General features: G+C 37.8%; 2 protein-coding genes across 3 annotated transcripts in view; one reads left to right on the forward strand and one right to left on the reverse strand.

Moving 5' to 3' along the window:
- Nucleotides 1–198: 198 nt before the first annotated feature.
- On the reverse strand, nt 199–10,145 carry dnajc22 (DnaJ (Hsp40) homolog, subfamily C, member 22). 2 transcript variants are annotated; one of them, XM_036591003.1, is made up of 5 exons: nt 9,928–10,145; nt 7,890–8,508; nt 7,106–7,138; nt 6,157–6,449; nt 199–1,432 (listed from the first exon to the last, which is right to left on the reverse strand). In XM_036591003.1, exons 2-5 carry the CDS (start codon nt 8,431–8,433, stop codon nt 1,250–1,252), a joined length of 1,053 nt encoding a protein of 350 aa, XP_036446896.1. In that variant the 5' UTR covers nt 8,434–8,508; nt 9,928–10,145; the 3' UTR covers nt 199–1,249. The 2 variants fall into 2 exon arrangements, with proteins under 2 accessions (XP_036446896.1, XP_036446897.1); XM_036591004.1 differs by lacking the exon at nt 7,106–7,138 and having other exon boundaries at nt 9,928–10,136.
- Nucleotides 10,146–11,509: 1,364 nt separating this feature from the next.
- Nucleotides 11,510–15,077, forward strand: part of lmbr1l (limb development membrane protein 1-like) — a 28,951-nt gene continuing 25,383 nt past the window's right edge. Inside the window, exon 1 of the mRNA XM_036590800.1 lies at nt 11,510–11,941. Coding sequence (XP_036446693.1) covers nt 11,879–11,941 — 63 coding nt within the window. The 5' untranslated portion in view covers nt 11,510–11,878. The remainder of the gene's footprint in view (nt 11,942–15,077) is intronic.

Raw genomic sequence — 15,077 nt, forward strand, 5'->3', positions numbered from 1 at the left:
ATTCTGTTCTTACTTAAGAACAAATTCGAGATAAGAAAACAGTTGGTGAATGAGGCCCATAGATTCTATATTATTAAAGGTTAATAAAAAGCTATTTTTATTAACTTTAAATAACACACACACACACACACACACACACACACACACACACACACACACATATATATATAGAAATATGAGCAATGATGACAACATATATACTGTAAAAATTGTGGTCTTTAATTGTCAGTGTATGTCAACAAATATTTTATCATTACTCACAAAAGCAGTTGTGGCAGTTAAAGGGGAATTCCATGGATTTTTCAAAATCTCTGCATAATTCAATGGTTGAGATGTAAGCAAAGTCATACAGAGTGCTTTGATGTGAAATTGTTCACCGCAGAGAAACGTACTAACTCAGATTTCTATACAGTGGTTGTGATAGGAACCAGGGGTTGTGATGTCTTCATGGAGAATATAGACATTTTATTTACTATCCAAAATGACCAGTGAACCTACACGTGCCTTCTGAGTTTTTATAAGTAATACTGACAATAGCAAAATTTTGATAATTCTGAAAAGAAAAAATCTGTTTTCTTTGGGGTCTATTTTGCCTTACAATACCCAGCTTGTACCTCTACACCAAGAATCTAACAAAAAAAATATTTTTATGGCCAAAATCTCATCTTAGATCTACTCTGAGCTCTACGAGTCTCAGGCATCAGGCAACATATCTGTAACTACTTTGTGTGATAACTTTCTGTGATGTAGCTTTTAGAAGCACTAAACGCTTCAGATGTCTGGTTCCCAGCACCACTGCTGTGAATAATTCTGGCTTGGTAAGTTTCCCTAAAAAGGGGCATTTCACATCAAATCACTCTAAATAACTTTGCTTACATCTTAACCATTAAAATATGCAGGAATGTTAAAAAAATGAGTGGAATTCCTGTTTAATGTGCCGCAAGCCACAAATGATCACGTGCTGAGAAATATTTTAAATCAGTGCTGCTGCTCTAACTTGAAAGAAGTACTGTTTGCAGCCACTGAGTGGCAGCAGATCTACAGACGCACAGCTCATGCAGAAATGATACTGCCAAACCTGTTATTAAATAATAATTATTACCAATGTGATTACCCTAACATCATTAAAACATCATGCTGTAGATGTATTAATTATCAAAGCAATTCAGTTCATTATAATTCCATGTTCAAAGCATCCTGCACCTGTTGGGTCCTGACAGATACATAAAAATGCTGTTCAAGTAGAAAATCACTTTCTTTTCCGAGGCTTATGCCTTTGCATCAGTGTCTCATATGCCTCTTGGATTCGAATGAACATCTGTTGTGCCTCTTCTTGCTGCTTGGGGTTGTGGTCCGGATGCCATAATTTAACAAGCTCCCTGTAGCTCTGGGTTATTTCCTCCAGTGTGGCCCCCTCAGAGACTGACAGCACCTGGAACAATACAGAGGAGCTTTTTTCATAGCAGATCGGAAAAGCACAGAACTTCAGTAACATTATATCAGCTAAACGTAATATACACAGTACTGTTCAAAAGTCAGACACCACTTTTCACTGATTTAATTTCCAGTCAAAATAGCCATTTAGTACTAACTATTAATTGTTCAGTGTTAGGAAAAAACAGAAAATGTATTTAATAATTATTTAACAGGAAATTTAACAGGAAACAGGAAAGGTCTCAATGACTAAATATAATTTTCAGATTTTAATGTATCCATCCCTTTGTCTTTAATGCAGCTTCCACTCTTTTCAGAAGACTTGCCTTCAGTTTTTCAGAAAAACATGCAGGGATATTTTTCTGCACCTCCCAAGTTCAGTCCTAGAAGGTGGTAACATTTTCTGCTTTTCACAATCCCTTTAATCCCAAACACATTCAGTGACTTTGAGCTCTGGACTCTGGGGTGGTCATTGTTCTGAGAACACAAGAGGCTTCTTCATTTGATTTGCAAATTGTCTTCTTTTTTGTCTATTCCCTTTTTTCAGCTATGGTTTTTTGGCAGCTACATATCCTTTCAGACTCAAGAGTGGAGTTTGATTTTCTCCTCTCTCTCAAAGATGAAGGCTTTTAATACTGTTCATTTAATGGGGACAGTTTTGGTGGTCTGCCAGGTGTTACAGGTGGTTGTCAGGAGTCCTGTTTTCTCTACATATTTTAATCATTTTTTGAATTCCAGTTTTGAAAACTGTTTTTTCACTTGTTCTCCTTTGACTTTCTCCTTCCTTACAGAAGTTGATTATCTTATATATCTAATCTCCACAGAAATATCTCTGAATGAACAGCTTCAACTTACTGGCCGTTTTGACTGGAAATTAAATAAATGGAGCGTGGTCTCTGATGTTTACACTGTATAGATATGGACCATATATGGGTCAATATGTGGGTCATATTCACCCATGGGTTAAAAATGCCCTGTCCGCATCATAGATTTCAAAGAAAAAAAATATAGCTCTTCAAACTTCAGATGTTAAATTCAGAAATTAATAATTCAGAGATTTTGTTGGTCCGAAAAAAAAAACATATCTCCTGCATCATTAGTACTGCAGCTCTCTATTGTATTGTGCCAAAATTTATATCAAAATCAAATCATGTAAAGTCCTGTGAAGTTACTATTTTGAAGTTACTAATATTTTTTGGACAGCAGCGCATTGCTAAAAATGTAAGAATGCTACATAACCAGAATGATAACTGATACTGATGAAGACTGATAACTGACTGAAATATTACATTTCAAAGATTAAATATTGGGCATCTGACATAAAAAGTACAACCTCTAGTAAATTAACCTTTTGTGGGCATTCATTAACATTAAACTTGAAGTGCAGTTATTCCTAGTTTTTCACTTAATACTCGGTTAGTATTTCAGCCCAGTTCAGTGATTCTGTGAGCAGTTAATCCAATATTAAAATGACTAAATAACTAGAAAACTATAAGGAGCACAGCTGTGACATTTTACATAGTTGTATAAAATAAATTCAAGTTTTGCTTGATTTTTTTAAAAATGGAAATCCATGTCATGAATGGACAGGCTGTAGGTGAGATGGTTTGGAATGACCTATAAAGTTCCATGAAGATGTCTGGATTCACAGCATTTTGAATTTCGCAAAGACTCCTGGATGCTCTGCATTCTTGCAGTGAAACTGAACTGAGTGAAATCTGACCAGCATAAGCCTGCAACACATTCCAAAAACATCCACCACGTGCTAAGGCTTATGCATATTTGTCCTTCAAGTATTTCTTTCCTACTTAGTCGAGCTTATAGAAGCATATTTGGCTATACTGTGTCAAAATGTACACTTCTAAACATGTTATTTTTCACTGAAGCACAGTTGAAGCAATGCTACAGTACTCTTGTTTTCAAATGGGAGGGCTGAAAAAGCAAGGTTAGAAAGCAAGCTCAAGAGCATGTGGACTGAAAAGGTCTCTTCAGGCTCAGTTTCAAGTAAATGTCAACCCCGTCACTACCAGCCTTGTCAAGCCGTACAGTTTCGGTTTCAGTGCAGTTTTAGGGTCATTTTTAGGCTGTTGTTGGGCTTTTATTATCCAGCAGCTACTTTAAGGTACTACATATCTCTTTTAAACAAAACCTGGTATCTCTGTAATAACAACAGGAGAAGGAAAAAACCTACTTTACTGTTAATATTAGTCAATGGCACCAGACTTTTTTCCCCAAGTCATTTTGGGCCTTTTCTTTTGGTCCATTGATAATAAAATTTACACACAATGTAAAGGGCAACAGACATTTTCAAATTACAATCCCATCCCAAAAAGTTGGGATGCTGTGCAAAATGTAAATGAAAACAAAATGCAATGATGTGCAAATCATTTAAACCATATATTTGTTTGAAAATAGTACAAAGACAACATATCGAATGCTGAGAAATGTTATTGCTTTTGAAAAATATATGCCCATTTTGAATTTAATGGCAGCAACATGTTCCAAAAAAAAAATAACACCTTAAGGTTAATTGGCAACAGGTCAGTAACATCAATGGGTAGAAAAAGAGCATCTCAGAGATGCTGAATCTTTCAGAAGTAAAGATGGGGAGGTGTTCACCACCCAGTGAAAGACTATGTGGGCAAATAGTGCAACAATTCAAGAATAAAGTTTCTCAAATAGCACAGAAATTGGGGATTCATCATCTACAGTACATAATATCATTAAAAGATTCTGAGAATCTGGAGAAATCTCTGTATGCAAGGGACGAGGCCAAAAACCAGTATTGGCTAGCCATGATCTTTGGCCCCTCAGGTGGCACTGTATTAAAAACAGACATGATAGATAGTACATGAGACAGACAAAGAAGTTAAAAGATAGGACAAGCCACACAAAAAAACCTGACAACAGGTCTGTTGTTAATAATAAAAAAAAAAATAAGAAAAAAAAACCAGACATGATTCTGTAGAGGAAATCACTGTATGGGCTCAGGAACACTTCTGAAATCCACTGTCTGTGAACACATCATTGCATCCACAAATGCAAGTTAAAACTCTACTATGCAAAGAGGAAATCATACATAAACAGGATCCAGAAATGCCACCACCTTCTCTCGGCCTGAGCACATCTGAGATGGACTGAGGGGAAGTGAAAAAGTGTTCTGTGGTCTGCTGAATCAAAATTTTTCATTCTTTCTGGAAATCATGGACACTGCATCCTCTGGGCTAAAGACCATCAGGCATGTTATCAGCACACAGTTCAAAAGCCAGTATTCATGGTGGTATAGGGGTGCATTAGTGCACATGGCATGGGTGACCTGCACATCTGTGAAAGCACCATTAATGCTGAATGATATATACAGGTTTTGGCAACATACGCTCCCATCCAGACAACATCTTTTTCAGAAAAGGCCTTGCTTATCTTAGCAGCATGGCTCCATATTAAAAGAGTCTGGGTGCGAAACTGGCCAGCCTGCAGTCCAAACCTGTCACCCACTGAAAACATATGTCACTTTATCAAACAAGAAATATGACAAAAGAGATCTGAATCTGAACCCTGACTTGTTGAGCAGCTGAAATCCTATATCAAGTAAGAATGGGAAAACATTTCACTTTCAAAACTATGGTAATTAGTCTCCTCAGTTCCCAAGCACTTACAGAGTGTTGTTAAAAGAAGAGGTGATGAAACACAGTGGCAAACAATTCAAAATGGGCATATATTTTTCAAAAAACAATAACATTTCTCAGTTTTAGTATTTGATTTGTTGTCTTTGTATTATTTTCCATTAAATATAAGGTTTAAATGATTTGCACATCATTGCATTTTGTTTTCATTTACATTTTCAACAGTGTCCCAACTTTTTTGGAAATGGGGTTGTATGTCATAAACTGAAAATGACAAGAAAACGGAGATAAGAGGTTTTGTTCCAACAGCCACGATATACACCTATATAGCAATGGTAGTATTATTAAAATAGGTAATACAAAATAACTGAAAGTTGTTTTCTTTTTCATTTTCGTTCTTATCTGAAATCTGAAATGTTTCAGCACTAGTCTCGTAAATCAAAAATATACAAACCTCAATTTCAAAAAAGTTGGGATAGTATGTGAAATGTAAAAACAGAAAGCAGTGATTTGCATATCCACTTTGACCTGTTGTAAATGAAAACAGTACGAAGATATTTAACAGTAAAAAGATAATGATTAACTTCATTGTTATAATTGATTCATAATTAATGCATGTATTGTGGTCTTTTTAAAAAGTGAGATGGGGCAACTTAAGACTAGGAATATTGTAAAATGTTCAAAAAGAACCTCTTAAACAGGTGATGCAATCATGCATGGGTATAAAAGGAGCACCCAGGAAAGGCCTAGTCCTTTATGACCAAGGATGAGTTGAGGCTCACCATTTTGTCAAAAAATGTGTGTAACAATAATTCCTCAACGAGCGATTGCAAAGATTTTTGCATAATATCATTAAATTTTAAGGTAATCTGGAGAAGTCTGCGTGCATGAAGGGCAAGGCCATGCATTAAACTGCACTGCATTAAAAATTGACATGCTTCTGTGACTGATATCACCACAAGGTCTCAGGAATATTTTGACAAGCCACTATCAATAAAACACAAACAAATTTGTCGTTGCACCCACAAATGCAAGTTAAGTCTGAACTATACCCTGTATAAGTCATATGTCAACAACAGAATTTTTCATTTGGGCTCACCTTCATGGCATCTATTTCTCTTTTGCTGTACTCATTCAGAAGTATTTCCAATACCTTCCTCCAGCTCTTCTCATAGTAACTCCCTCCTGTCAGTGTGCACAGGATCTGGTATGGCAACAGCAGAAAGTACTCCACAACCCCTCTGAGCCAGGGAAAGAACCAAAACATGTCAAGGATCGCTGCCACACAATCTGATATGTAGTACAAAGTGGCTGTGGTGTTGAGAAAAATACAGTATCCCAGAGGAGCTGAGAAAGCCAACACAGCCAAACTCAGGCGATACAGTCGAGGCCCTAAAGAAGAAAAAACAAAAAAACATTGGCAGTGGCCTCAACAATGACATAATGACATTGGTGGCCATTAGTAAAGCACAATCACATGCGTCCATAATCATATAAGGACATATTTACACAAGATTTTAGACATGAGGAATAATGACATCATAAAATACACACAAAAAAAGAAAACATTGGGATCACTTACATATTAAAGGGACAGTCTGGCCAAAATGAAAATAACAGCCATTGCTACAGCTGTTGTAAACTTGCTTAGTTACGTTCTACAGTGGTTTCTAGAGTGATATTTTCTGGTTTGAAGACAGGGACTCTCTTTCTGATGATGTGTCTTAAAGGTGGGAAGAACTTTTGGGGCAAATTTTGGTGGCGGGTAGTTTTGAAATGATTACTTACGCTAGCTGGTGAACACGGAAAGCAGCTAGCTAATGTGTCCTTAAATCCATCATTATAATGTAGAGAATGTGTTACTCAAACTACATACACCGATCAGGCATAACATTATGACCACCTCCTTGCTTCTACGCTCATGGTCCATTTTTCAGCAGCACTGCTGTGTCTGATCCACTTGTACCAGCACAACACACACTAACACACCACAACCACCACGTCAGTCTTACTGCTTTGCTGAGAATGATCCACTACCCAAAGCATACCTGCTCTGTGAGGGTCCATGGGAGTCCTGACCACTGAAAAACAGGGCAAAAAGGGGCTAACAAAGTGTGCAGAGAAACAGATGGACTACAGTCTGTAATTGTAGAACTACAAAGTGAACCTGTATAGTAAGTGGAGCTGATAAAATGGACATTGAGCGTAAAAACAAGGAGGTGGTTCCTACAGATCCTAGAGATGAGTAGGATAACAGGCTAAAAGCTACAGTTACAAGGTGGCTAACTGACTATCTAGATTCCTTACCTCAGTTTGGCTTTTTTTCTCTGACTGAAAGGGTAAAAATTAGTCTCTAGCATCCTTTTTGTGCAAAATAGAGATAGAATAACTGTTTTTTTTTTGTTGGAAGAGTTCCCCTAATGCTAGCTTGTTATGTTTATTAGTCTTAGATTGTTGATACCACAGAGGTTTCCAGTGATTATAGGATGTATGTGGTAATGTATGCATTGTACTGAGAGAACACTGATGAACAAAAACTCGAAAATGATCTAAAATTGTGAGTTCTGTCAAACCAATAAGGCTGAGGTATACCATGATATGCTATAAGATACTTTATAACATGACAAATAACATATTAAACTCTAGTTGTTACATTATACAATTACAATTAATATAATTATCTATTTACACTAGTTTGTCATATTTGTGACTGTTGTCTTTGCACTGTATGTGTAATGTCTATCTGTCTGTCTTACCTGTGACCAAATTGGTTTATATTATCACAAACATTAATTACAAATGTTTTAAGTAAAATGTATGTGTGCAACTGACCGAGTGGCTCTGATGGGCTTCCTGCTTTTCGGGGTGGTTTGAACCTTCTGTGCTGTGCTGCTGTGACACTGGCCGCTATGCTGATGGGCAGAGGGGACAGTTTACTGCCGTAGAATATGGACGAGGTGATGATACAAGTAGTGAGGGTCTTCTGGAGGTCAGAAGTCTGCTGACCGACGCAGGACACCAGATGGACGCCTGCCCCCACACTCAGCGGGAGCACAATCAGGTAGAAGAAGCTCAGAGTGTTGAGACTGATCAGAGCCACTGAGCCAAAGTAGATACCCACACAAATCTGGCCGGCAAAACGAACCAAGCCCACTGATGGGAGACTGGCGGAGGGTCGTCTAGCTTTTTCTGCCTCCTGGTTGGCTTCACTAACGTAGGCTGGGATGCGGAAGAACTCTCGCAGCCAGCCGACCCAAAAGCCGCCCAGAGTGAGCATCCATAGGAGAGCATGGCTGTCCCTCCGTAGGTACAGATGGTGCAGTCCCAAAGGGCCTCCTACTGCCCACAGGGCATAGGCTACTATTAGTTTAGCCATAGGAGCATCCTTTGACCAGACTCTGATTGAGCAAAATACTCCTCACCATGTGAGAGGAGTTATTTTGCGAAAAATCTGCACTCAAACAAATAACATGGTGTAAGACAAATCGAGATGTCATGAAACTAGATTTTGCTAGATTTGCTACACTCTTCAAAGTAAAAGACCCTAAATATTTCTTGGCTTGGTTAAAAAAAACCCTTACAGAAATGTCTAAAATATCACACAAACGAAGTGTGCAAAAAGCACATTTTTACAAGTAAGCACACATTTTTTTTCAAATGTGACCACATATTTTTTCACATGAGATCACATATTTTTTTCATGTGATAACACTCTTTTAACATGTGAGGTTCTTTAAACAACCTCCAATTGAAAAATTCCTTTGTGGTTTAGGAACCCCTTTTTGGCAGGGATGGGTTACTGACCGGGTCAATCTCTTCTCAGACCCCTCAGTTTTAGATTATTATTGACTCTTGGGGTTTTGTTGTTGCCATTCAAATGGGATGTTTTAGTGGTGTTAGCTTGTACCCTTCTATATATGTTGGACTACTTCTGTTTTTGCATTGTCACTCAGTTTAGATTAAAAAAAGAGAAAGTATTCATGTTTCAAGTTTGCCTTTACATACAGTGTAGTCACAGTAGAATATTGCACATTAATAAGGCAAAATTTGTTTATTTAAAAAAATGCTTTGCTTGAAGTGCACATGAACAAGTATGTAAAACATTGTTTAATTTTACATTTCAGGTCATTCATTCATTGACTGGTGGTTGGTTTGTTTATTTGTTACTGTTAGAGTCGGGGGAGGTGGGTGGGGGTTCTTGTACCAAGGGGGCTTGCATGACCATGATTCATCCCATCTTTTTGGGACTTTCATTTTAAAGAGTGTAGATTTGCTAGATTTATGAAAGCTTTTTATGACATTTTTGTGTCATATGTCATATCATATGTTGTACTTCAACCATCATATTTTTTTGCCCACTTTTCCTAAAGAAAGTAATAATAAAAACCAAAAATACACTCATTTATTGCAAATCAGGCCAAATGATTCTGCATTAATTATATTATTATTTAACTGCTAGACTCTGAAAAGCAAAAACTGTATTCAAACATACATTTCAAAATCAGAATTGTCTTGGTAAAAAGTATAAGAGGAACTTCACCTGGTGCTCATGTCAACAAGTATTCCAATACAAATAAAATTGTTAGATTTGTGAAAGATTTTTACTACATTTTTTAGTGACGTGATAAGTGATTGGTGTATGTCATATACTGTACTTCAGCAAGTCACATTTTACCCACTTTGCCCTGAGGTAAAAACAGTTTCACTCGCTAAATGCAAATCAGACCAAACAAAACAGAAGGTAATACTATGCAGCACTACAGTACTGGGCTTATATAAAAGGCCTATTTAATCTTGACATTAATGACTACAATAAAAGATATTGGAAAGTGAGATTACCTCCAAAGCAGTCCAAACAATAAATGCTTACCTCTGACTGGAGCAGTGATTGACAGCTTGTCCAAACAGTGAATGGCACTTTAAAATGTCCTCGTTCAGCTCAAGTGGCAGGAAAATAAAAGCATAAAGTAGCATGCATCACTCTATAAAACCTGTGTGAGTCATATTCCTAAAAAACATGAAATACAGTGAAAAGTTTGTATATTCTTCACTATCAACTCCCGTTAACTCTCATGAAGTGAAAAACGTCCGTACTGGTGTATTGGACTTCGGACTTTGGAAGATGACAGTGATATTGCTGAAGTCATTATGATGTTAACTTAACTGACCTTCCTGATCAAACACTCATGGTTGGCTAGGCCAAAACACCTGACCTTTAGAACAGGCTCTATAACATGTCTGCATTAATAATAGCACTGCTTTCTCTGCCTAACTAGATGCATTTCAATAATATAAAACAATTCTTTCAATTATACATGTAAATCGCTGTGCTGTGTACAACAAAGGCTATATTTAAGGACACATTTCATAATGTATTGGATTATTTAAGACACTTTAACAAACAAAATCCCTTTTTCTTTCATCCTAATATCTAAAAAGGTAGAGAGCCCTCCCAGACAGTGTGTACAGTCAGGGTTAATGACTTTAGTCTGTAAAATGCTTTCATTTAATTTATGTGCAGATAACAGCATGTGCTAGCAAAAACAGATCAGGTCAATATATATTTGAAAAGCAATTTATGACATTAAAGAGAACATTTTAAATCTGTAATAAAAATCCTGAACACCATAATTTCACAAAGCAGCAAAGGAACTCCTCAGTATATTGCTAACTCTGGCCAAGGGCACAAGTGGTACCAGCACTAGTCACTGTAGAGATGGTTGGGATTCAGGTTCGAGCCTCAGCTGTGTAAAGCTGTTTGCTTTGTATGTCGTAAAAAGATTTTCACAGTCTGTTGTGTTTCTACTGGAAAGGAAACATGGCAGCTTGTTTAGTGGCTTCTTGATGTTCACTGAGGCTGAAGTTTAGTAGTACAGAATGCCTTTTGGGGCAGTTTGAAAGGATGCAGTGGCAGATTTCATGTGCATCAGAGGAACTGTGCACAGTATTGGATTCTATATGAATTTGAATATTGTATAGTACTATTAGTAACAATAATAATCACTAGCTTTGGATTTCCTTAAGGAAATACAGTGCTTGCAAGGTAAAATTATTATTATAAATGAAATAAATAATAATATTACTGAGCAGTGAGACACAGAAATCAAATGTAATAAAGTATAAAGGAAGGAAGGAAAGAAAAAAGAAGAAAAGGAAAGAAGGAAGAAGGAAAAAAGAAAGACAAAAAAAGAAACAGATTGAAGAGAAAGAAAGACATGAAGGAAGAAAGAAAAAGGAAGAAAGGAATCTGGCACTAATTATTTGTTTGTTTGTTTGTTTAACATTTCTTACACTCTTGGTATTTAGATTTGAATAGTGTGAGTACCTCGTACTACCTTCATTTGCGGCCTTCATTATCAGCAGCGTGGTCACATCTTTTTTTTCATAGGACACGCCCCCCCCATTATTTGGCCCCGCCCACCGCCCCGCCCTCAACCATCCAAATCCTCCCCCATACACGGTGTGTGGGAGCCTTTATCAATGTGTTTGCAGTTTGTTAGTGGTCGCAGGACGCCTGCAAACTCACCTTTTTCAGACTTTAGCTAGGAGCGTCCATTAATGTACTTTAAAGTGTAGAGTATATTTAGGCACTAACTTCGAGCCGTTACGTGGCACGTTTAAAGCAGAGTAACGGACTGCACGTTTTCAGGGTAGTAGCTAAAGAGCTAACGTTAGTGTAGTAGAGAGAGACTGAGACCGACTTCCTCTGCTGGAACAAACGACACAACTTTTGTCCTCACGGGTCCCTTTTTGGTCGTTGAGTGAACAAAACAGGTGACCACAGCCGCAGCTCACGGTGCCTCAAGCTATGGTTCTGAAGGATGGAAACAGACGACGTGTCGCTTAGAGAGCAGCTTTTCCACGACCGTGTCCGAGAGATCCTTGTAAGTTGGTCGTCCACTTTTAAAGCTGCTGTTTATACCGATATCACACAACGAGGGGTCTGTTTATCGTTCGCCAGTGGGCCAAAACGATGCCCAGTTGTTTGCCAGGTCACTGAAGTGGAAAAGTAAACGGGTTGTTACTTCAGCGAAGTCAGACGTTACAACAGCAGAAGATAGAAAGCAGCTTGAGCAGAAGAAAAAAGTTTTAGGTCGAAAACTCCTCAAGTACTGGGTTCTTTATAGAACTCTGGCTGGAGCTTGGTACATCCAGCATCTGTTAGCATAGCACTTTTTTGGTTAATTTTGTCTAAAATAAAACGCTAAAGCTAAACCAGTGAGAGCTGTGAGAAACAGCAAAGAAGTCCAGGAGCTGAGCCAGCAGAACAATAGAATTAAACCCCTAAAAAACTGAGTAAGATATAAATAAAAGTTTAGCATTTGAAATACGTAAAGTGCAAATCTATCGAATTGTTACTTAACATAGTCTTTAAGCCTACATTAATCTGAGTAAACATTTAATTACTAGCCATATGCAGGATATTTATTGATTATTGATTTAGCATAGTGATTGTAAACCTAAGAAAAGAAATGGAGGGGGTCATATGACTGTTACAGTAGAGTTAGAGTGTGGAAAAAAATACCAATAATTTGCCATCGTGAATTTTTTTCACTATGTTTATCTGCATCCCACCTCAGTGAAGGAATATTTGGATAATACGAGTTCATTTTGCTGTTCATTCTTTTGATGAAGCCTATTAATTAACCTTAGAGAACCTTTTATTCTGTGTATGTAAACCATCATAAAACATCTTTCAGTTTAAAGCTTTCTATAGTTTGTGGATCTACAAGTCTGTCTTATTCTGTTGTACAGGATGGACAATCAAATGAAAATGTGAGGCCTCAGGTGCTTTGAATTTGAATATCTGAAGCTTGCAAATTCACTAACGCGGTTGGCACCTGCTAGTGTTTTAATGCCTTTATCAGAATTGCCGTTGTACAACGCAGGCTGAACTTCAGACTTGAGGAACCTTACAACGAGGCACTGATGCTGAACTTTACACCTGCAGAACGTGATTCTCACACTCAGCAACTTTTAATGCACTGTGAACTATAACTGTGAATGAAGAATTAACCAGAACTGCAGTATACAACCGATCATTTTTCAAGATTAATAATGAGCGAACGTGTCCAGATTGTTATAGGAAAGGTCCTATAGAAGAAGTGGGTCATTTGGGAAGTACAGCTTGCATTATTAATATTAGCTGTTGGCTGTTGCAGTAGGAGGGGACAGGTGTCTGAATTCCAGGGATGATGACATGTTGCTTTCCAAACTGTCTGTCAGCGCTGATCTGGCCTGTGTGGTTATGTAAAGTTGAGTGAAGCTATTTGTTTTTGCTAACCCTGTGAGCATGTAAAGGCATTACTCTGCACAGATTTCAGAGGCCCTGTATTACTCTCCCCAGTAACGTGGCTGTTGGATGTAAAATGTTTACTATTTAAGACCATTAAATCGTCAATTAGAGTACTAAAATCCACTTTAGGATAAAATTGGTGTGTTGTGACCTTTTGCTGTGTGACTTGCACTTTACAGAGGGCCCAACGTACTAAGCCTTTTGTGACGGCTTTGGTGGCAAATCAAACACATTCTGCCCACCTTATGTATGAAACTTGTACCTGAGCCCAAACATGCAGTTAATGGGCAGTGTGCACGAAAAAACTCATCTGTTTTTCTCTTCCATATGCAAAATTTTTTAAAAAATGAGTTGTCCGTTTAATGTAAAATACTGCGTCATGTGACAACAAGCACACACACACACACACACACACACACACACACACACACACACACACACACACCTTCTAAGCCGCTTATCCTCCTGGGTCGCAGGGGGTGCTGAAGCCTATCCCTAGCTGTCATTGGGCGGAAGGCAGGATGCACTCTGGACAGATCACCAGTCCATCGCAGGGCATGACAAGCAGTTTAACTGAATTTTTTTTTTTTCCTTCATTTTACAGTGTACAGTCCAATGCAAAAGTTTGAACACTCCTGATCATTTCATGTTTTGTCGATTTTAAGTGAAACTAAGATAACACATTTCCACAGAGAGCTCACTTAAATATGCCATTTTTCTTGGCACGATTTCTGTTTATTTGCTCTTTTTAACATACTGGACAACAATAAAACTGTAAATTGTGCATGAAAATGTGCAGAAGTGTGTTCTCTGTGTAAGAAAACAAAAACGTTGGTGACATCAAATAGTAGTGCCCAGTGATGGTGAAATGTGTTCAGCTTAATTTGACCAAGGGTGCCCAAACTTACGTATGACTGTATACATTTGAGGGAGGATTGTCTAAAATGTGGGGGGATGGGGAAGAAAATGGGTGGAGACAGTGAAAGTGCAGCTGTTTACATGTTCCACTCAATTCACTGAAGTTGGAAACTAGTGGCTGCCGTTGTGTTTAATTTTTCTGTGCCTTTTAAAACCTAGCGCAAGTTTGTGACGATATCTCAAAATCGTGTTGTTTAGAGGTCTTCAACGCTGGCAGTTAGACAAAGGTTTGAACCTTGAACGTGTGCTGAAGGAATGTTTACCAAAAGATTAAAACATTCAGAATAACACATTTTAGTTGTCAGGATCAAATATACGTATGTCAGAAGACGCAGCTCAAAATTTGTCTTTGATGCGGCTGAAATATGCGCTCGCAATCTGTTTTATTGTTTCTCAAATTCCATTTTTTAAAGCAGAGTAGCACTGTGCTCCTGTAGAATGTTTTTGTGAGCGAATATGTTGATTTATCAATGCTGCCATGTCTGTGTTTTTAATTTTCTCTTTATCTCTGACTTATTGGCTGTTCTGCTGTTTTGCTGTGGCTTTTATACAGTTAATAGACAGTACTGTGCAGTTTGAATGATTTAGCTGCAGCCTTAGTAAATTGTGAGTTAATTTGCGTTGTGAGCACTTGTAGCCATCGCATCAGTTAATACATACATACATACCTCTGGCCCTCAGACTAGATCCTTTGACCCCTAGAACATGTATCTAAAGCATGTTTTCAGTTTTTAAGACTTTGCTTGCCTTAGGTAATCAGCGTAAACTTGACCAGATTATAAAACAGATCATTTGCAAGTTCACAG

This window comes from Colossoma macropomum, unplaced genomic scaffold, assembly GCF_904425465.1.
Source record: "Colossoma macropomum unplaced genomic scaffold, Colossoma_macropomum, whole genome shotgun sequence".
Classification (NCBI taxonomy): Eukaryota; Metazoa; Chordata; class Actinopteri; order Characiformes; family Serrasalmidae; genus Colossoma; species Colossoma macropomum.